General features: G+C 41.8%; 1 protein-coding gene across 1 annotated transcript in view; it reads right to left on the bottom strand.

The window, feature by feature from the left end:
* The window catches only part of RANBP9 (RAN binding protein 9), an 89,697-nt gene that overhangs the window by 10,420 nt on the left and 56,353 nt on the right, over positions 1–22,924 (bottom strand). Inside the window, exons 5-12 of the mRNA XM_049655021.1 lie at positions 22,105–22,127; positions 14,232–14,416; positions 11,448–11,560; positions 9,990–10,098; positions 7,321–7,511; positions 6,023–6,167; positions 2,572–2,693; positions 763–914 (exon numbers count right to left, since the gene is read on the bottom strand). Of these exons, the coding sequence (XP_049510978.1) occupies positions 763–914; positions 2,572–2,693; positions 6,023–6,167; positions 7,321–7,511; positions 9,990–10,098; positions 11,448–11,560; positions 14,232–14,416; positions 22,105–22,127 (1,040 nt within the window). The remainder of the gene's footprint in view (positions 1–762; positions 915–2,571; positions 2,694–6,022; positions 6,168–7,320; positions 7,512–9,989; positions 10,099–11,447; positions 11,561–14,231; positions 14,417–22,104; positions 22,128–22,924) is intronic.

Raw genomic sequence — 22,924 nt, 5'->3', positions numbered from 1 at the left:
GCTGATGCAGGATTACAAAAAAAAAATGCAACAGCTAGGTTAACATGTCATAGACTTACAGGGCTGTTGGGACTTACGCGAGTACGAAAAAAAACCCTCTTGGAGTCTTAACATCTCTACAACTAACAGCAACGGCGACTTAAGGGAGGGAAAAACTCCATCCGCAACTGACACGCAAACTTGTGACCACCGTACTAAACTGCTGAAGTCCTAGCCATCTTACCATCTATCATGCGCATCAATCCAGAAGAGATCTGAAAATGTATTTTATCTATCTGGGGTTGTGAAAGTGCCTCGGCGATCACTGTCAAAATGAAAGCCACGTAGTACACGTTCAATCTGCTGCAGCCCTGCGCAGCGTTTATGGAAATAAAAATATCGCAAATTTATAGTTTTATCAGCAAACTCGCATGTCTCCTAATAAGTCTGCCAATTTTACAGCTAAGAAAATTACAGTAGGTCGACAAAGGGCATAAAACGCTGACAGGCGGCAGAACTGGGACTGAATCCCTACCTTTATTGATTTATTAAGTAGCCTTCATGCCCAGCACAGAGTCCAACGCGGGGCTTGAACTCACGACCCTGAGACCAAGAGCTGAGCTGAGATAAAGAGTCGGGGGTGCTTAACTGAGCCACCCAGGTGCCCTGAATCCATCCTTTTTACCTGAAGTCCAACAAGAATTCCTAGTGCTCAGTGCTTTACAAAATTAAATTTTAGTTCCTCTGACACATCAACAATTTTTCAAGGAAAAACAAATCTACCTTCAACATTTTTTTATTTGCTGTGTTCTTGCCACATTCTCTCCTCAGCTGTTCACTCATGGCTTGTAGCTCTCTTCCAAAGTGAATCATTCTTTCTATGGCGGCTTGACTTCCTCCACACAACTGGCGTCTTAACTGACTCGAATCAACTTCTGTAAGCAAAACAAACGAGTATTTTACTTTCTTATTAAATGGAGTGCCAGGGAGAAATGAACATCAGTTGCTTACAACATTTTGTACGTTTCATTTAGTAATTACTACCTAATAGTTTATTTAAATATGCGGTTTTCTTTCTCACTTAATAGGAAACATTGCAGCTAAAAGGTATACTTTATCTAGGTCTCAAGAATCTAGGCTCTACTCTCCAGCACGCAGGTCAAAGTCCGTCGAAATCGTCTCCATTTAGGATGCCCCTGGTATATCAGGGAAAAGTGTAGAAGAAGTTAAGCACAATTCTCTAAAACTACATTAAGCAGCATTAAGGAGACAACAGCACTGCCACTCCAGCTACTCTGACTGACACAGAGCAGAGATGGAAAAAAAGGACTCCTCCAGGTGAAAAGCTAAATGACTCCAATAAAAACACAGAAGACACCAGGGAATCGCAGGATTAATTACACACTTTGAGAAAATAATTGTTTAGTATATATCTTGGTTGACAATAACCGCTGATCAATAACGTAACTGTATGAATCCCTAATAACATATAAATTACTAACGATGACGATCCTTAACATTCACTAAGCACTTCCTTTGTGCCTACTAGCTTTTCACAAATTAGCCCATTTAAGCTTCACAGTGGCCTATGAGGCGGTTGCTATTATTACCACACCCATTTTACAGATGAAGAAACTGAGGCACTGTGCTCTTAAGTAACTTGAGCAAGGTCACACAGCTTGTAAATGGCAGTTGCAGAATTCAAATCCAGGTCATCTGGCTCCAGAACTCTCAATCACCATGCTCTGATTATACTCTGAATGTTGAGGGTGCTGGTATCTGATAGAAGAAAACTAGGCTGGCCTTCCCAACTATACCCCTTGCTGGAAAAATGGATTTTACACTGAACACATAATCCTCAACAACAGTCCTCAATAAGGACCCTTTAACTCCCAAATACTCAGAAATCTAATGTTGCCATCGAATTCAGGCAAAAAAGCATTTTGAAGCTCCAATCATTTTCATTCTCCAATCGATGGGAAAGTTTGCTGATGGTTTAACATTATGGGTACAATTTACTATGCAAGTTACCAACAAAACAAAACTATGCGTGCTAATGTACCTTTCAGCCACATAATTTTGGGGGGGCCTGGGGGAGGGAGAGGGAAGGGGGGGGTCATACTGAAGCACCTACTATGTGCCAGGCACTGAACTATTCATAGTCACAAACATTCACATTAAACGAACTTAAGAAATTGATTCGAATTTATAAAATCAGCTGTACCCATTTGGCCTTCACTGGCTATACTGAAGCCAGTGTAAAAACGTTCATTTCCCCGACCCCAAGTGTCCTAAAAGACAGTTAACGCTAGTAAGAGTACGGCTGCATCAACGCCAGCACCAAGTTGAGCCGAAGACAGTCCGGCACAGAAAACCGGCTGGAACTTAACTTCAGAAGGCACTGGAAAGCACCGCGCCCTGCAGCAGCCCGCGCTCACGAGGCAGTTTACGGGATATGTGCTCTTGTCAAATCCAATGGCACATACATCGCTAAGCGTGATTTGTGCTCATCAGCTGTGAATCAATACAAGTAAAAGCATAACCTTGTAGTCACCATTTTTTATTAAAAACGTAAGAAATATCACTGCAGACCCATTTCGGTGTCACAGTCTTCCATTTCGTGGTCATGTTTAGAGCTACCATTTAGGAAGCCGTTGGATGAAGTCTCTCCAACCCCATTGGAGTAGTGCTCTGTCTCCATATCCACATCATTACTGGAAATAAAGAAGAAACACCTAACTTTAGAAATCACATCCTCGCAGCGTAGTTTAAAATCAATTCCTACTCCTAGCCTCCTCATAGACTGACTTCATAGGGCGACAGCAGTCTGCAAAAACAAGGTATTTGGTTCTATCCTGAATGTCTTCAGAGCCAGTAGGTAGCCGACTCGCAACAAAGCCGTACTCCTGGAAGGAGGAAAACAGCGTACGTCCTAAAATGCAGCGGTTTCCTGACTCTATATCCGTACGGACACACTCCTTTTCACATACGTCTCACCGTGTTTCCAGGTCAGATCCGCACTTGGTTCTGTGTTCATCAGCTCTTGCCCCCGGGTGCCCCAGCCTCACGCCGCTCGCATTTCGAGCAGCCAGGGCAAAAAAGGGGAAAACTACCCCGTCGAAACAAACCATTCCCCGACCCCACTTCACCTTTCTCGTGCCCTCATCTTCATCCCTTCTAGGACGAGGTTTTCTTTAAGTGGCCCGGACGGGGTGGCATCTGTCCTCACCACTCAGAAACACAGCCTCCCACCAAGGTGAACGGTGATCTGGAAGACCACTCTGGCTCGCCCTCTCACACCCCGGCCAGCCCCCACCGCGATTCTTCTCTCGCAGGCTTTCTCGCTGGCTACAGAATCTAAAAAGCACTGCTAAATCCTCATTTTAAAAATGTGATTTTGGGTATTTAGGTTGCTCCTCATTTTCCCTCAGGTCACATCTACTGAAGAACAGCCCCGTGCCAGTAACTGGGTCTGGACACACTGAACTTGTGGGCGCGCGCACCCGCCCTACGAACGGCAAACGCCTCCTCTTGAAGACTTCTCCAGTGACGATCCAGGCAGGGATTATACGGCCCAGAAGGAACGCGTGATGACAGCGTAGGAAATATTTAAATGAAAATGCACTTTTCTCATTAAAAAAGCAACTATATTCATTCGTAGGAAAAAAACAACACCGAACGCAGACAAGCAAAACGCGCTCTGCACACACACCACCAGAGGTAACCGCTGGTAGCACCTCGGGGTCAGTGCGTGAGTTTAAGTGTGTGCGTGTGAGAGCATTGCCTCCATCGGTGAGACGTGTAAGGCAAAAAGACACAGATCTGGGAAGAAGGGGGCAAGGGCCCCAGGATGACTCCATCGGGCAGAAAAGCTCGCGGACTGTATCTTGATGAGCTTTGACAACGAGAAGAAAAATCAAACTTTAAAAAATAATGTTTAATGTAATGGAAATTGTTGAGATCATAGCTCTTAGTGATCTTAATATACTAACACTTGTTTCTTTCTTTTTTTTTGACAATTCAATTCGGTATTTGGGAGGGATCCTTTCATTCAACACACACTTAAGAGCCTCTGAGCCCACACTGTGTGTTGCGGGCTAAGGTTACAATGAGACGGCCTCCGCCCTCCAGGGGCCAACAGAGGACCCACTGGGAGGGAGCCACCACCTTTGGTGGGGATGTCACAAGGAAATCATCCTGGGAATGACAAGTGAACTCAGTTTTACAGCCGGCTGAGAGGAGGGGAGGAGGGAGGGCGGAGGGAGCAGTGTTGCAGCTGGGGCAGCAGGGGAGGGGGGTGCTGTATAATAGAAAAAGCACACGACTGGAAGTCAGGAATCCTGGGACGCAGTCACTGTTCTGCAACTTACTAGCCACGAATTATTGACGCGTATTGTTGACAACAACAAAATATCGCTTACTTTTCTGGTTTGGGCTCTCCATCTGTACAATGTTTTGATAGTTAGTACCACCCTCGCTACTTCGCAATAGGGCTGTAAGGAAAGCCTTCAGCAACTACAAAGGAACTGCTACCGTGTAACGGTTCCGGGCACTTCACAAGCTCACTTTCTTCGTCCGTACGGCACACAGAAGATGCTGTCGCCAAACCCTTCCGGTGAGCTTGCTTCCCTGAACGCAGGTAACAACAGGTCTCCTTAGCAACTTCCTTGCCATGAGGAGGTAGTTCAGAGAAAAACCCACAAACTGCCCGAATTGCCCCCGGTCCTGCCACAAACAATGGCAGAAGCCTCTACCGAGAACAAAGTGCTAACGTGCTATATATAAAGCACATACGCACGCACACACCCATATTCCAGACAGAATTTTCAGCACGACACAGTCCTCTAACCTACTTTCCACTATGTCATTTCTACCGTGAAAGACAACCCGAACCTCCTCCGTACAAGACGGAGTTTTTTCCTACTCTTCTCCTACCACTTCTGTGGACCACCATTATGACCTGTATACACCACACGCCATTACTTCGGCAGGCTGGCGCTTGGGATAGATCATCCTGATACTCTCATTATTCTCCTGATTCGCAATACTGATTCTCACACATACGCCTTTCTCCAGAATCCTATTTCCCATGTCAAAAGTCAGATCCCATCCGCTCTCCTTCAGTGAGAAAGTTTTGCACTGATGAACGTTATTCCCCCCCAGATGGGGTGTGACCAAACAATTCATGTTGTAAGACCAAACCAACCTCAAGTTGATAAAATCTACACATCATTTTTCATGTGTATTATTTTTTTATCATGCCACTAGTCCTGAACCAAAGTGAATTCAGATGCTGGATGATCTGGGCAGGCTGATTTCGTAAGAACTCGTATTCAAATGATTACATTTCGTGAACCTCGAGGTTCGTGAATATTCAACCCGAATATATGTGACAGGACGGTGACACACACATCTCTTCTCTCCCAGCTCTCTGAAGCCGGAGACCAGGCCCGGCAGAATGTCTGACATCCGACAGGTTCTCAGCACTGGGCTCATGGTACGCTTACTAAATGGCCGAAGGTCCCTCTGCTGCTACAAGCAAGCCCCGCCCCCTAAAGTCAGGCTTTCAAAAAAGATTCTTTGTCAAGTTAGTTACCTGGAATTCAGAAAACCTGATGCACATCTACACCAAAAAACCCACACAGAGAGAAAAAGACAGTTGTAAACATACCATACGTTACTTCTAGAGAGTAAATGAACGACTGGGACTTAACCCGGAAATACAGGCACAGCATTATGTGACCACGTGTACAGGCCGCTGCCCACAGGAAGCCCAGAGGCAAGGAGTCCGGTGTGTATGCTTACAGCCCGGCAGAGGGAAAAGGTGATGCGGAGCACGACGAAGGAGCAGAGGAAAAGAGGCTGCCGGCCCCCGGGAGACCGGAGAGTTTGGGACTCACTCCTCACCCTTTTGTTCTCTGAGGACCTGGGAGCGCCCAGACCCCCTATGGACGATCTAATTCAAGTTCTCCAAATGATTAAAAATGACGACACAAATAATTAGGCTGCTTATAGTAATGTAAAAGCTAGGGAGATCACATACCTGGTGAAGTTATTAACTTGCTGTGATCGTGACATGTTTATACTGTTCAGTTCTGGTACATTCAAGTTGGATGACTGGTGTTTACTATGGCAATAGGATTGATGTGCTTTACTTGAGATCACACCATTACTACAACTTTCAAAACCTGGGGAAAAACAAGAAAAAGAGGCATGAAAACCGAAACAAACACCAACTTACTGGTCAGCTGTAACGACTATATGCCCATATTCTGATCTCGCATTTAAAACTTTTATAACGTGGCAGAGTCCATGCATTGCTTAAAAAGGAAACATAACTTCTTTGAAAGGACAGACGGATATTAATTGTGGGCTGTAATTATCATCTCCTCTAACATTTACTGAAGGCTTAATTATGGATCTTATTTAATCCCCCAAGCTCCCCCATGAGGCCTGTGTTCTCATCGCTCCCATTTAATGCACGAATACACTGAGGCCAAGAAGTCGTCTGGGCCCGAGTGAATGTATGAAATTCAAGAGGGGAGGTGGCGAAGGGTACAAACGTGGGAATCACACGCACTGCACAGGATGGTGATGTAAATAAACCGAGAGGTGGTGATGTAGAAAGGTGCATGCCGACTGAGAAAGAGCAAAGGTGTTACTCTATGAAAGGAAAGAGGATGTGACTTTTGCTTTAGAAGGTTAAATGTACAGAGGAAAGAGAACACGTTGGGAAGAACAGAATGAGAGAGACCAGCAGAGGAAGACTAAGGAAGGCTGGAAATAAACCTGTAGAAGTGATGTCCTCGAAGGCAGGAAAGGAGAGAATTTTAGTTCCTAGAACACCAAAAGCCCGAGAGACTATGACCGGTGAGCCCAGAGAGGGACGTGAGAAAATGAAGCGGGCAGAGCAGAGGCCCGGTGGGGAAAGAAAGAGAAAGCAGCCGGCCCAGCTAGCGTGGGGATCGGTGGCCAAAGCCGCCACGGCCACGGCACCACCTTCACGTTTATATGGGATCAGAACACACGGGTTACCTTTTACCTTTACCAAATATCTACTGATTTACTTTCTAGAGACAGCTCGAATGTCGACTGTGGCTTACGAAGATCTGCTAATAATCCATTCTCAGAAACAGCTCTGCTTCAAGTCACCTTCTGGTACTAAAAACACACGAGTCCGATCCACTTACAATTTTCCTTCCAGAACAGCGCTGAGGTCAAGTATGTGCATGTGCAAAACAGCTATGTGGAAACGTCCATGTTTCAAAAAATTTTCATTTTGGTTCAAAACTGCAAAGAAGGGCAAACACTTCAAAGTAACGTCGTAAGACTGAGCCTCACCAGAAAAATGTGCGCTGCTCCCTTTGCCTGGTGCTAAGCTGTGGATGCTCGATCCGTGACTGGGGCTCATGCTCGGGCTACTGAAAGGTCGAGGGCTAACAGGGTAACTGTCCTGAGATTTTGGACTCCGGCCTCCCAGACATCGTACTTCACTATCTGTACCATTCACCATTTCTATAAACTGACGCACTCTAGAAAGATAAGAGACAAATTTACTTAGGTCATTTTCAAATTTTTTTTTTTTATGTTTCTTCATTTTTGAAAGACAGAGAGAGACAGAGCACAAGCAGGGGAGGGGCAGAGGGAGAGGGAGACACAGAATCCGCAGCAGGCTCCAGGCTCCGAGCTGTCAGCACAGAGCCCGACACAGGGCTCGAACTCACGGACCACGAGATCATGACCTGAGCCGAAGCCGGACGCTCAACTGACTGAGCCACCCAGGCGCCCCTACTTAGGTCATTTTCAAAGAGCAGTTTGTTTAGTAGCAACAACAGATCTCTGAAAGGAAATACCTTATGGACTTGTATCTATCAGTAGGTGTGGTCTTTAGATAGTGTGCTAAAAACACTACATGTAGTTTCATACACTGTACTGCTTAGAATAATTTAAAAATTTCCGGAAAAACCAGAGTATAAAGCAAAACACACTATCTCTCCTTTAATTAAGATTTACTAAGAGGGACGCCTGGGTGGTTCAGTCGGTTAAGCGTCGGGCTTCGGCTCAGGTCATGATCTCACGTCTCGTGAGTCCGAGCCCCGCGTCGGGCTCTGTGCTGACAGCTCGGAGCCTGGAGCCTGCTTCCGATTCTGTGTCTCCCTCTTTCTCTGCCCCTCTCCTGCTTGCACTCTCTCAAAGATAAACAAACATTAAAAAAAAATAAAAAAAAAATAAAAAAAAAAAAAGATTCACTAAGAAAATGAAGGAGTCCATAGCTTAAAATCAGAAGACCTCATTTTTGAAGCTAAAAATAGTTTAATCAAATAATATTCGCATTTGGCGGCAAGTCAGATGGCGTGCAAGAACACGATACGCTTTCGTGTACACATCACGTAGACGAAGCGCCTTGCTCCACGCTCTTCCTCACTGCAACTCCCATCTGCAACCTCTTAACCAAAATGTGCCACAGTTAAAATTTTACTCTTAAGCAAAACAATTCTGACATTGGCTTACAAAGGAAGGGTTTCTGGTGGGGCGCCTGGGTGGCTCAGCCGGTTAAATGTCCGACTCTTGATTTTGGCTCAGGTCATGATCTCAGGGTCATGGGATCGAAGCCTGCAAAGGTCGGGCTCTGTGCTGGGCACGGAGTCTGCTTGGAATTCTCTCTCTCCCTCTGCCCCCCGCCCCCGCCACCGGCTCACTCTCTCTCTCAAAAAAAAGAAAAACAAACACAAAGGGCGTCTGGTACTTAGAGAGTTGAAATATTAGGCTTAATAACACCTGAATTTTAAAATAACAAAGATCCATAACACCAATAAAAAAGAAACGCCAAATCACGATGGCTATTAAAACAAAAGCCGCAGAAACGAAGTGTCGGCAGGATGTGGGGACACCAGGACTCTTGCATACCACTGGCTGAGACTGTAAAATGGTGCAGGGCTACAGAGCTCTCAGGATTAATCTCAAAAAGTGAAACCGATTGATCACAGGTTCAACAATCCCACTTCTGGGTATATACCCCGAAGAGCTGGAAGCAGGGACCCCGCACAGATATTCGTACACCACCCCTGTTCACAGCAGCGTTATTCACAAGAACCAAAGTGGAAGCGACCCAAATGTCTATCAATTGTTCAGCTTCAAAAGGAGGGAAACTGACACATGCTATATAACATGGGTGGGTTTTGAGGACAATAGGCTGGGAGAAATGAGCCAGTTACAGGAACAGACACTGTTACGCTTTCTTTTATCTGAGGCGCCCAGAGCGGCCAAATTTAAATTCACAGAAACAGAAAGTAAACCGGTGGTTGCTGGGAGGCAGGGAAGGGAGAAATGGGGACTTCCAAGTTTCCATCTGGGATAATGAAGAAAGTTCTAGAGGTGGATGACGGGTGACGATCAGAACAACGTGACTCCACTTAATACTACGCAACTGCACGGGGTGCCTGGGTGGCTCCGACGGTTAAGCGTCGGTCGGGCTTTTGATTCTGGCTCAGGTCATGAGCTCACGGTTCGTGAACACGAGCCCTGCGTCGGGCTCTGCACTGACAGGGCGGAGCCTGCTTGGGATGCTCTCTCCCCCACTCCTTCTGCCCCCCGCCCCCACCGGTGCACGTGCGTGCTCTCTCAAAATAAACTTAAAGCAAAAATACTACAGAAGTGCACGTGCAAAAATGGCAAACGTTACGTATATTTTACCACAGCTTTCGAAATGACACAGACTTACAATAAGGTACTCTGCAGGAAGAAAAACAGATATCCACCTTCTAACTGCACTTTTAACATTTTTAAACATATAGCTAGCACCACAGAAGAGCAGAAACATAGCAAGAGATGCCATCTGCTTATAATCCTACCACAAAAGTGTTTTTTACAAACGGTTATGGAGACGTGCTGTATCACAGAATTATATGTAAATACCTGACACGAGGTGAAACAAAAACTATTAAAACATGAAAACAATTCTGATTATACATAACACACACACACAATAACGTTTTGTTGAACAAACTCACTTTAACGTGAAAAGGAGATTAGGATTTCTTTCAAGTAAACTTGGGTATAACTGTTGTGTTGTTTCAATGGCTTCTCCCATTCTTCCTGCTAACACCAATTTCTGAATTCCTATTTAGAAAAAGAAGGTAAAAGATTAATTTTTTAAGAGTAGAAACATAAACTTAGTGGACCGTCAAAAAAGGAGTTAGTCAAAAAAAGTATTTAAATTACGGTGATTAACTTCCATTTCTTTTTTTGTTTTAAATCATAGTTTCTATCAGGCAATCAAGGAACAATTTCAGACACATTAAAAAATTAGAAAAACAAGTACTTTCATAAACTATTTCTAAAAATCACGAATTAATATACAAGTAATACAAAAAAACATCTGTGAAGCATTACTGAAGTTTTAAACACGAAGATTAAAAGCAGGGACGTGTTTACGGCATACAGTGTGATGCTGGCTTCACGGAATCCTCAAGCCCCAACTCTTCAACTTACACACTAAATACGTCAGCTTCTATCTAATATGCCAATCATATCTCAGTAGAGTGTTGTGTTTTTTTTTTTAAAGACCATAGCAAACATTAAAGACGTAATATTCAAAATGCCTTATCAAACGTGATAACCTTTCGAACCCAGTACTGAGAGAAGGTAGCCTTGGAGTAAAGTCTGAATTCAACATTCACTGAGTGTTCCCCGCTGTCAGGTAAGCTGTTCAATTACATGATGGGCACACAAAAAAAGTGATCGTCTCCGGTTTGCCAGAGCTTAAACACAGCGAGAAAGACAGACAAGCCTACAGTTGGTGACAACACAATGGAGTAAGTGTTCTTATAGCAGCGCGACCTATAAAAACATCGCTTTCACCCATCACGTTGTTTCGATGCCTAGGGTCTCATCAAGCCACCCCCTCCCCGGTGGACTTAGCTGCGCCACTGTCACTTAGGAGGCTAACTGTGGGAGCGACACACTGACGTGCCCCTGGTAGCCTGGGCCGACAGCTCTGGCCACAGCACCGGCACCCGGGCAGTACAACGGAAGACCAATACTACCTTAAGGTTAGCGAGCGATTTGAATGCAAAGGTTTACATTGCTTTGTACGTATTATCTCTGCTAGTCTCTAATCATGGGATTACTTTACCAACTACAAAAAAAAAAAAAAAAAAAAGAATTTTTTTTTGTTTAATGTTTACTTCCTAAAAGCTAATGCAAACATTTTTAAAGAAAAAATGGTAAACATTCCTTATAAAACTTTCTCCAAAATTCTTTCTACGTCCGGAACGCTAACCCAGTCTTACGTGAGTGTTTTTTAAGGTGGTCTTCAAAAATGTCAGTGAAAATAAATTTCAGAGGCATCCATTTTAAGTTAATATATTTGAAAAGATCTTAGTTTAAAAAATATAATTTCTAAAAATTGATATAACCAAACCTATAATCTGAAAACAAGTGTTATCCATGCACCACAGGGTCCTTACTTTGTCTATTCTTAATGGAAGCTAATTCTTCTAGAACGGTCTGGTCTGTAGATCTGGCAAAGGCCTCTGCTGTGGCACAGTACCCATGGTGGACTAAATAAGATGAAACCATTCTTAAAATAAAAAGAAGAAACACACATCTTTTAGTCAAGAGAATACAGGCTTCATACTACAAGTTATATAAAACAAGATCTACCCTGATGTTACAAAACCAACCTATTCCCTTGAAACCAGGCTTTAAGAACCTCCACTTTAAAGTTAAAAAAAAAAAAAAAAAGTCATTTTGTTCTATTCATGTCATATTTCCAACAAGGCAGCTGCAAATCCCATGTGAAGAGTGCTCTCCCTAGGAGTAACTACCACTAGAGAGGCAAGGACATTATACAGCTCTTGATTCTTGGCTCCCCGTTATCCCCGGGGCCTTTCCTACGATTCCCATCCTTACATTCAATCCCACTAACCGTAATTTCGGTTTCATCTTTACTGCATGGCTTATCCCAGTGAAGTGTTACCATTTTATAAAATACAGTAATTTTTAAATAACAGATTAACTCTTTGTGTTGTGTGGAGCTCGACTCCTTTCTCTGCTCCTCAGTTACAAGAGATGGGGTCACAGGAGGTGAACACAAGAAACGCTAAGGTGAACCTGAGAATCTTCCAGAACAAAGTCTCTGAGGGCGATTCTACTAATCAATGAGAAACTGCCTTTCTAATCTAAATCTATTAGTATGACTGTACACACAAAAAACTGACTCAGCTGTGATTTACATGGAAGTGCCATACTTCCAAAGAACAAGTGTACTTTTTAAAAGGCCATCAAGCGGTCAAAACACATTTACATCTAATCACAAAAGGTTACAAAAACTTGACTCAACAATATTAACCCAAATAACCAATATATCCAAGTATTCAACTCCTAAGCCTGCCTCCATCTGGCACTACTGAGGCCCTATCAAAATGGGGAAGGAAGCTGTGGTTCCGGAAGGAGGGACTGGGGGGCAGAGGGGCAAATCTCCAAGAAACAAGATTTTTCATTTTAATTCATCTAATTGGTCAAATTAATTTCAAAGGGTAGGGAAGAACTGTTTTAAATGGACCCCCTAGGAGGTCATGGTGAGTGTCACTTGTGTAAAGGACATGGTGGCGGTGAGGATCCTCACTGGACTCTGACCACAGAATTAAGATAAACAAGGTTTCCTCTCCTCTACTACTCCCCTGCAAGGATGCTCAGCGGCACCCATTTTTAAAGCATGAAAGGGAGGTGACCCCGGGACAGCAACCCATCTGAGCTCTAACTCATGGTGACCACGAGACGTTCAGCCAGACTTCACTGCTGGGTCAAGTGTGCCGGCAAAGATACCGGTGGAGAGCTTCTGTGATACCAGATGGTAACAGCTCCAAGGAAGAAGCATGTTTTCCAAATTACCATCATGTCTTCCAATCACTATCTTCTCCAAAAAACACACACACAAAATTTCATTGTATCTTTAAGTTTACAACTGTTCAAAGCAATTACACAGACATTTAAGACACACTGTCGGATAGATGGTATCTCCAAGCCTTTGCTATTTTCTTGGGTGAGATGACAGCAGTGAAAATGACTATTTAAATTCACTGGTACTTAGTTTTTAAGTCTGTACCATTTCAAGCTTTCAGAGCTACCGTTTAGTGCTACTGACACCCAGGTGTCATCTCTAGCCTTTTCACAAAGGTACAGTCTACAGAGTTGACTGTCACAGGACTTGCATTTTCCTGCTGACTTCCATAATGAAATCCTCTTTTTTCATAAAGGAGTTAAGATACAGGTTGTTCAGTTTAGAGTACTTTTACTGACACCCATTGTTTGCTGCTACCCATTCTGTATCATCCTAAATCCTAAGTATCAATCCTGCATTTAGGAATCCTCACTCCATAGTCTCAACTCTTTGATCTTCATTCTTTTTGCTTCCTCTTAAATGTCTAATGAGAACATATAAAAGTAAATTGCATTAAAAATAATTAGATTCTTAAAAATTCCTGCCATAGAATGCTTTTGGTCAGATTTTCCTATTTAGAACAGAGGCAATTATAGCCTCCCTGAATCTCCACGAAAAATAGTAAATATTTAGCACAACAGGAATCCTAGTAAGCAAAAGTAGCTGGTATTATTCTGACAGAGTAACCCACACACTGGAAAAATTGAGTCAAAACTTGAAATACAAAATGTACATCCCAAGTGTGTATTCCAGTACATTAACTATACCATTATTTTAACTGGATTATTTTTTTTAGCCCCATAAATATGTGAACCGGACACAGCCAAGTTCATGTCCAAAAACCACGAATTATACAACCTAAATTATCTTCCTGAATTTGTCTTTTGCGTTGGCACTATTAACAACAGAATCAAGTAGCCTATGGAAATCATTAAATCCTATTACTGAGGATAGCAAATGAACGAACCCAAGCTATCTAGTGTCACTTTATTTTGTCCTCCAAATCAGTAAGACCAGATACGAAATTATTTTTAATTGCTTAAGCAGAGTGAATTACTTTTTATAGAGATTAAAATATCATCACTACATTAAAATTATTAGGATATATAAAAAATATTTTTAATTAAGAAAAGTAAATTACTTTTTATAGAGATTTAAATGTAATCAATGATACACTAAAATTATTAGGATAGAAATGAGATTAAAATGCTTCAATAAATATTCTTTCATACTAGAAGAATGTTTCATAAATATATATATATATATATATATATTTTTGAATAACGTCCATTCAAACTTCCTCACTTACTTTTGTATCATGGTCTGCCATTCGCCTTCCCGATCTCCAATAGGAAACCGGTCTATCTGTGCCTGGATTTTGGTTCTCCACTCTCGCATATAGTCTTCTATATCAAACACGAAAGGATGCTGCCCGAAATTGGCATCCACGACTTCTCCTGGTGTTTGGAGCCCCACGGTGGGATATAAATTTGGCTGTAAGACAACACATTTCACTAGCATCTATCTAACTGTTTTAAAGACTCAGTCATTCTTTCAAATGCTACCTTTCAGAATTTTACTTCTTGAATAGTTTAAAATCTCAATCAAAACCAGCAGAGAAAGAAAATCAGCTAAAGACAAATAAAAGTAAGCAAATAATCGAAGTGAGACCATATGCTCGACAAAAAGTAGCACTTCCTATAATCTAATCATCAAGAGAAAGTCTAAAGCCACCTAAAGCACCTGTTTTATTCAGAGACCGTGTGGCATTATACTTCTAATAAGCAAAAACGTAAGTCTTGCTCTTAAGAACATGTCACATACTAGTTACACATTAATTCAAGTGTAAACACGTTAATTCGGATTTATGCTTTCATATAGGATACGTCTGATGCATTTTCTAGAGACTCCATGAGAAGACTAGTTACTGTACAACTCTATCGGGGCAGGCGCCACTTGAAGTTTACCGATTTCACTTCTCTGTGCATTGGGCATGCCATTATAAAGGGACGGTGGTGAGAACTTAATTATAAGCAAAACACACAGTGCCATTAAGAGTGGGGTTCTCTGTATAAAAATAAAAGACTCAAATGCACACGTTTCGGGAGCGGAAGGGATTTCGATGATCAAATTCACAGAGAAATGCATTCAGATCTATTCCAAGATTCTGAAGCTAAACAATCAAGTTTAATAGCTTCAAGTATGCAAAAAATACAGGAATCCTTCTGGGTCTATCACTAGTTGTCATACCTAAAGGGCGGATGAATTACTGAATGTCTACTAAATAGCAGGGTTTAAGCACAATAATAATCCTGTGAAATAATTATTATTTGCATTACAAAGATAAAGAAAGTGAGGTTTGGGGTAAATTAACTTGCTCATGGTATGCATCACGACACAGGAGGGACTGGAGCACAGATTAATCTGACAACAAATCCACGTTTAGTTTTACTTTAGTTTTAACTCCAAGGCTTACTTCATCTTTATTCTCTGTATTTATGCCTTATTTCTTTGCTTTAATGGTTATCACAAATATTTTCACTACAAAATTGGATAAAGATTAAGAGCGGATAATTTGGATGTGAATTTAAGATGCTTAGATATATTTCACAGCAAAAAGCTGAGAGGATGTATTTAACAACAACTCATCGATGATCAAGCAACCAAAATCAGAAACAAAGGGAATACTGTGTCAAAATACTGAGGAACAGAAATGCACTGGATTCGGGAAATAAATGGTGATGCGATGTATGCAAATGCCCGGATTCCAGATCAACCAAACTAGCAAGTGTTTACAATTTTAAGCCGGAGATAAGGGAGACACTTGTTCCAGCCCTCTCATTTCACCCCCCGGGAAACTGAGACCCAGGGAGTGGCAGCACACATCTCTGAATGAGACACATAAAAAAAGGGACGCAAGCCTCTCCACTTTTGGCACACGATTCTTTCCACTGAACTCCAGAACCAAACTTTGACATACCTTAAAACAAAAGTATATAAAGCCAAAGACTGTTCATACAGGCAACAACAGAGTGAAAGGCAATCCCATTTGTCAAGCAGAATGTGATTCTGACATTCAGCACTGCCCAGAGACGCTTTAAAAGGGGTGTGCTAATCTAAATTTTCCTGGCGAACTCGGGAAAATAATCATATCAACACTAGAAAAGAAAATCAACATTCAGAAATACTCTGATAAAATTGTGCCATAACACAGATTAAGACTTCCCTATGACAAAACATGCCATAAACGTCAAGACAATAGACTTCATGGGGAAAAAAATCTGCTACACATGTAAGAATCAACATTCCCAATGTAAACAATATTCCCAAGATACGGGACAAAGATTAAAAGGCCAACTCAATTGTTTTTAAAGTGGTGACAGCTATACGCGGAATTTGCAGAAGAAATGTCAAATAACAATGAAAATATGAAGAGACACTTAACCTCACTGGCCTTCCTAGGATACAAATTAAAACAAGAAGAATTTTTTGCACATTAGATTAAGATTTTAAAAGCTAAGAATACCCAATGCTGATGAAGGTTGAGACAGTAAACCCTCTCATCCACTGTGCACAGCAATGTAAAAGGATATCATCTTTTAAGAAAGAAATTTGGCAAAATCTATTAAAACTGACAGAGCAATTTCACTTTTAAGAATTAAATCCTACAGAGAAACAAACATAACGCCCTGAAGCATTATTTTAATGGAAAAACATTAAAAAGAATGTCCATTCACAAGTGGTATTACATACCACATTCATCGAAACTCAGACTCCAATAATTGTAAGACATACCATCATTTTATGTCTAAGAAAAAACACTTCCAATTAAATGTGGCAGGCCACAGATTCTAAGATGCACCCCCATTTTATAAAAGTCAAAACAGAAGGGTGCCTGGGTGGCTCAGTCGGTTAAGCATCTGGCTTCGGCTCAGGTCATGATCTCACAGGTTCGTGAGCTCGAGCCCCACACTGGGCTCTGTGTTGACGTGCGGGGCCTACTTGGGATTCTCTCTCTCTTCCTCTCTCTCTGCCCCTCCCCCACTCATTCTCCCTCTCAAAAAGAAACAAACTTAAAAAAATAAGTGTCAAAATATGAAAAAATGTGCATCTCAGAAATCGTGGTAGCGCATCATACAATAAGATATCAAAAGCAAGCAAAAAACAAGAGTAAAAAATTTGTATGCTGACACAGAAAGATGTTATATTCCTAAATGCAGAAAAGCAAGCTAGAGACTAGTACATAAACTATGACCTCACCTCTGCTGTAAACATTTAAATAATGGACATACTGGCTAACCTAAATTCAGAAACAGACCTGGAAGGATATATATTCAATGCAGCCATCATGTCTAAACAGGCTGGAATTTCGAGAAACTTCTCTTTTGTACCCTTTCTGTATTTACAAACATTTATTATTCAAATACTTAACACTGTGTATTACTTCTGTAATCAGGACGTGATAAAAAACTAGAAGTGGTAAAGTCAGTTGGATTCAATGAAAAGTAACAGTATTTTTTATACCGCTTACTCAACTTCAAACCTGAAGAACTGAGGAGAAAGGAATGGCTTAAGTGGCTAAACTATACATTATAAAAAAAAAAAATCTAATAGATAACTTGCTGGACTACAGGTTTCTAAAAACAGAATGTAGCAACACAACAGTTTTCAGTATGGTCACTGAGCTGTGCAACCATCACCACTACTTAATTTTATGACATTTTTATCACTAGCAGTCACCTCCTGCTCCCCATCCCGTAACCCCTGACCGCCACTCATCTACTTCCTGACCGTATGCAGCTGCCTATTCTGGACGTTTCACACAAACAGGATTCATACAATACGTGGTCTTTTGTGACCGTCTTCGCTCATTTAGCAAAATGCTTTCAAGGTTCTTCCATGATACGGCATGAATCTAGGTTGTGGATTTATGTAAAACAATGTTTTCTAGGAAACTTAACACATTAAAAAAAAAAGATCACCCCTTCTCATGTAGAATCAGACAAAAATGAAAATAAGTCTCTATGAAGAGAAACATAGATCTCATAATTTCTATTAACCTATTAAAGATAAAGATATTAAAAATAATATTCAAAAACTAAATACACACACAAAATCAAATTCAGTAGCATAATCTTGTTCTAAAGATGTTTTCTAATGAAAAGAAATGAAATGAAAAGAAACAAAAAGAATAATGTTATCTATAAAAAGTAGATTTCAAATCAGCCTAAAGAGCTGGAAAATAGCATCATTTTAAATGAGGACAGCTTCTATAACAAAAAAGAAAGAATTTATGTAATCCCAAAGTGAAATTAGTTTATAGGTGGATATTTTTCCAACTGGTGAGGTGAGCTGGGGAAGAAAGATTATTCTGGAAAAGATGTAATGTAGGGTTTTCAGAGCCATGTAAACACCCTAGGTTCCATGATAAATGGAACACAGTCTAGATAAACTTTTTTTTTCTGTAAATACACTCTCTACCAGGATTTAATGCTACAGCTGGCCAGTGAGAGATCACAGGGAGAGAACACAGAAATACTTCTTTGGTGGGGCCCTTAAGGGAAAGATTCACTTTTCCTTTCCTTTTCAAGGAGCGGAATGCTGTGCTGCATGTGGAAGTCCCAGCAGATCTCAGAATCCTAAGAATAAAAGGCTCTCAGAACCACTATATTGAAACAAAACAAAACAAAACAAAACTTGTAACACTACCCTAACTACCACTTTACCCGCTGTTGGTAAAAAGTTACCACCAGCTAATTATAGACAAGGCAAGAAACATAACCAGTGATTCCAAAATGGGACAAAAATAACCAGAAGGCAACACAAAAATAGTCAACATGTCTACAGCCGGCGAGTCTTTTCCAAATTGTCACCACTCATGAAAGTGAGGAACAAGAGCTCATAAAACATCTGCTTGTTCCGACAAGTTGATTCTACTTACTTTGGGTCACAAAGAGGAAAAAACGCCCCCAAACACCCAACCAGCTAAACCCTTTGGCCAACTGCAAATGAAACTCAAGTGTTGCCCTCTGCGATGGTTCTGAGCCACACTGACCTGCGTGCCAGCATCCACACCTGCACCCCACCCCTGGCCCCTCCACACATGCTCTTCTCTGCAGCCTCCCCTCCACGAGTCATGTGATCCCCAGCTTGTCCACTCACGGTGTACCTCTCCCTTTATGTTAACTTGTTTGGCTGTTCCTGAATCATTCTCACCAGCAAATAAACATCCTAGTAAATCAAAAAATCTTTCATTGCTCCCACTTCTGCCACCAGCCACGACAACCCACTTGTTTCCTCCCTAGTGCAGTCAAATTCTCCACCAGGTTGTCCGTACTCTGTGATTCCCCTCCTCCTATTCTCTCTTAAACCCTTTCCAATGAGGATTTCCCGGTCACTCAGTCGGCTGAAACTTTGTCAAAGTCACCAGCGACCTCCACTCTGCTTAAATCCGCCGGTCAATTCTCAGCCCTTAGCTTACGGGATCTATAGCATGGGCATCTGACACAGCTGCTGACTCCTTCCTTCTAGAGAGGTTTTCTTCACGTGGCTTTGTGGACACATTCGCTTCTAAGTCTTCCTCCTACCTCACCCGTTGCTCCGTCTCAATCTCCCTTTGCCGCTCCCATCTCTTCTCCCAAACATGCATGCCCCTTCTTCTCTGCCTACATACACTCCCTTGTTGACGTCACAGTCTCGTGACTTTACATTTACATACTGAAATGCCAAAGACTCCCAAGTTTTCGTCCCCAGCTCAGATCATGCTCTTGAACGCTGTATACCTGGCAAGTCCATTTCACTTTTCCAAAACTGAACGCCAGATCCACCCCCCACTCAAAGCCTGCTTCCCTTACACACAGCCCTCTATCAGTAAGTGACATCGCCATCCTTTCCGTTCCTCGGGCCAAGAATCTCCAAGTCCTGTCTATCCTCTTTCTCATACGTTCACATCCAATCCATCAGAAAATTCTCTTGCCTCTGGCTCTCAGTTGGGGTTTGGTTCAATCATATTGATTTCTGTTTTTTCATTTAACTCTTTACCTGGAACTTACTTTGGAACAAACACAAGACAAAACCCCAAGATGACATATTTTTTCAAAAAAAGAAACACCTTGGGGCGCCTGGGTGGCTCAGTCGGTTAAGCGGCCGACTTCGGCTCAGGTCACGATCTCGTGGTCCATGAGTTCGAGCCCCGCGTCGGACTCTGTGCTGACAGCTCAGAGCCTGGAGCCTGTTTCAGATTCTGTGTCTCCCTCTTTCTGACCCTCCCCTGTTCATTCTCTGTCTCTCCCTGTCTCAAAAATAAATAAAACGTTAAAAAAAAATTAAAAAAAAAAAAAAAGAAACACCTGTCCCATCACTGTTTATTATTAAATAATGCTTCCTGGCGAGCATGTTGATTTTAGACTCCAAATTCTCCTTGGCTTAGCAGAGTTGTTTTCTATTATAACTTCGATTTCTTTCTGGGTTTTTTTCCTCCCCTAAAATTTTCTTCAGGAATATTAATAATCTACAGGTCAGATGACTATTCTCTGCCTGATTCTCCTGTCACTTTTCTCAAAACTTCTCGGAAACTGGAACGTGTCTTATCATCAGTGGCACCTTACATGTGTCTGGTCAGGCAGCTGTCGCTGTGCCCACAGGAGTGTGAATTTCTTAAAACAACGTTTTTCCTGGTGAAACATGGATCACTGCAATTTTAGTCAACAAGTCATGAACGGACCAACTAAGAAAGAAGTATCAGAGTCCTGACTGCTGTCAGAAAACCTCTGGTTAGTACCTTTTGGTAATATTAAAAAGGGCTGTCATCAGAGCCTGCACAATGGCACCAGGAGCTTAGAAGAAAAAGCCAGAGACGTAATGGACAGCTCTTAAGAAATGTTCTTGATGGCCCAGAAGCCCCCATCATGTAGACAACCAGATGTCAACTCTAAGAAAGTGATTTCAAAGGTTGGACTCTTGACATTAAGTTTGGGGAATACCTCAATCAATCTATATTGCATATCTTATTGTTTTTAAGTGTGCAACGAGTGATATGGATTAAAAACCTCTAAATACGCTAAGAGATAATTCAATAAATACAAAATAAAAATTCTAAGTGACAAGAAAGCATCGTATCGTTGTTTGTTAGGTTTTTTCCCTTACTGTAGGGTTATATATACATGATGCACATGACAATGGACAGCCTCTGACTCGACAATGTATCTAGAATCACACCAGTTCTCACATCTCTAATGAGGGGAGTCACCATCATCTCCTGCCTCAATTTCTCAATGGCCTCCTCACAGGTCTGCTTGCTTCTACCCTTACTCCCTGTCCCTGTCTAGGTCTCAACCAGCAGTCAGTGACCCTTTAAAACTTAAGTTATACCTCAAACCCTGCAGGGTCTCTGCCTTTCACTCATAGTAAACGTCGAGTCCCTACAATGGCTCTCAAGGCCTCTGTGATCTAGCTCGTCCTCTCCCACCATGACCTCTGACTCACCTAGCACTCCCTGTGCTCCTGCCTCAGTACGGCTCCCCTGACTGTTCCCTCTGCCTGTGCCCTTCTCTACATACCCATTCAGTTGACTCCCTCACTTCGCCACAAGTCTCTGCTCGAGACTTACCCTGAGCAAAGGTGAGCAAACCGTACAGCTCCTCTTCTGTCTTTGCTACGCCCACGTTTTCTTTCTTTAAAAAGTACTTAAAATAGGTTATAATTTACTTGTTTTTAATGAATTGTTTATTCTCTATTCCCCAGCGTGAATGCTTCAAGAGGAGAGAGACCTCCACCTGTTTTGATGAATGACGTATCCCAAGCACAGAACCTGTCACCAGCAGGCACTCAATATACAACTGCATTAATAAATGACCAGAACTGTGGCACAGCCACCTGCTGAAAAGTTCAGGGATACCGAGTGAATGCAGTGACATTACAAGGTGTAGTCTAAGAATCAATCCTGATTTTTTTTTTTTTTTTAGCTACAACAAAGTTCCCTTGTGCCATGGCACCCAGAGCAACTTGGGAGTTTAATTTCTAAAGTGCACAACAGCGGTGGCTACAGAAAGGATCTCTATTCTACGCATGGCATTCTAAAATTAATAATTATCAGTAAGACTGAATTCCACACATGCTTAATACTAGTTTAAATTCTTTTAATTAAAAATGCAAGACTGCTTGTAAAAGAAATTATGTCTTACCGGTAGGTCGGTGAAAGCAATACCTAAAAAACAAACAAACAAAAACCAAAAAAAGTGGCATTAGAAATGGTTTTTCAAAGGCAGACAACAGTGACAAAGCTGAACTGAATTTATAACTGAAAACAAGGGAAGGAATGGCAAAGGAAGGAAAGGAAAAATTTAAAGGCTAAATATAAAATAATGAGACCAGCATTTTTCTCAAGAACACCAACAGAGGTTGGAGTGAATGCTATCTCCTCTCAAAGTCCACATCCTTCTTAGTCACACACCAAGTCTGTTTATGGGGTACCATCTTGAAAAATGGTTTTAGATCTATCTCCTAGGCTATGTGAGGACCCTTGCGAGAATACCGGTTGCACGACAGTGACATCTGATTTTTGGCCAACACTCAAGCTGCTCTATCCAGTCTTATCACTTAATCTTCCTCACCTGGATTTAGTTTTTCAGTAATTCGGGGGGGGGGGCGGGGGAGGGGCGCGGAGATTTCTTTTGTTACCAAGAAAAAGAAAAGTGAACAATGCAAAATACGGTATTTGTGTTTCCTTAAAAAAAAATGTTTCCCATGAAAGTACATTCTTAAATAACTTGACTGTTCTGTGACAAAAGTCAATTCCTCATTCAAAGAATCAAGATTTACACGGTTGAGAACTTCTCATGAATGTCCTGACAGTAATTTGAACACAGTCATTTTCCAAATATACTTGAATAACGTGACGTCATTGGAGTAAGTCTACTGGCATCCCGAAATGACGACTTAATAATCTCTCTTCAAGTATTTAAATATGTTACTTAGCGGAAAATAAAATAATAAATAAACCAA

The sequence above is a fragment of the Panthera uncia genome, assembly GCF_023721935.1.
Source record: "Panthera uncia isolate 11264 chromosome B2 unlocalized genomic scaffold, Puncia_PCG_1.0 HiC_scaffold_25, whole genome shotgun sequence".
NCBI lineage: Eukaryota > Metazoa > Chordata > Mammalia > Carnivora > Felidae > Panthera > Panthera uncia.
This window is presented reverse-complemented; position numbering and strand designations above follow the sequence as displayed.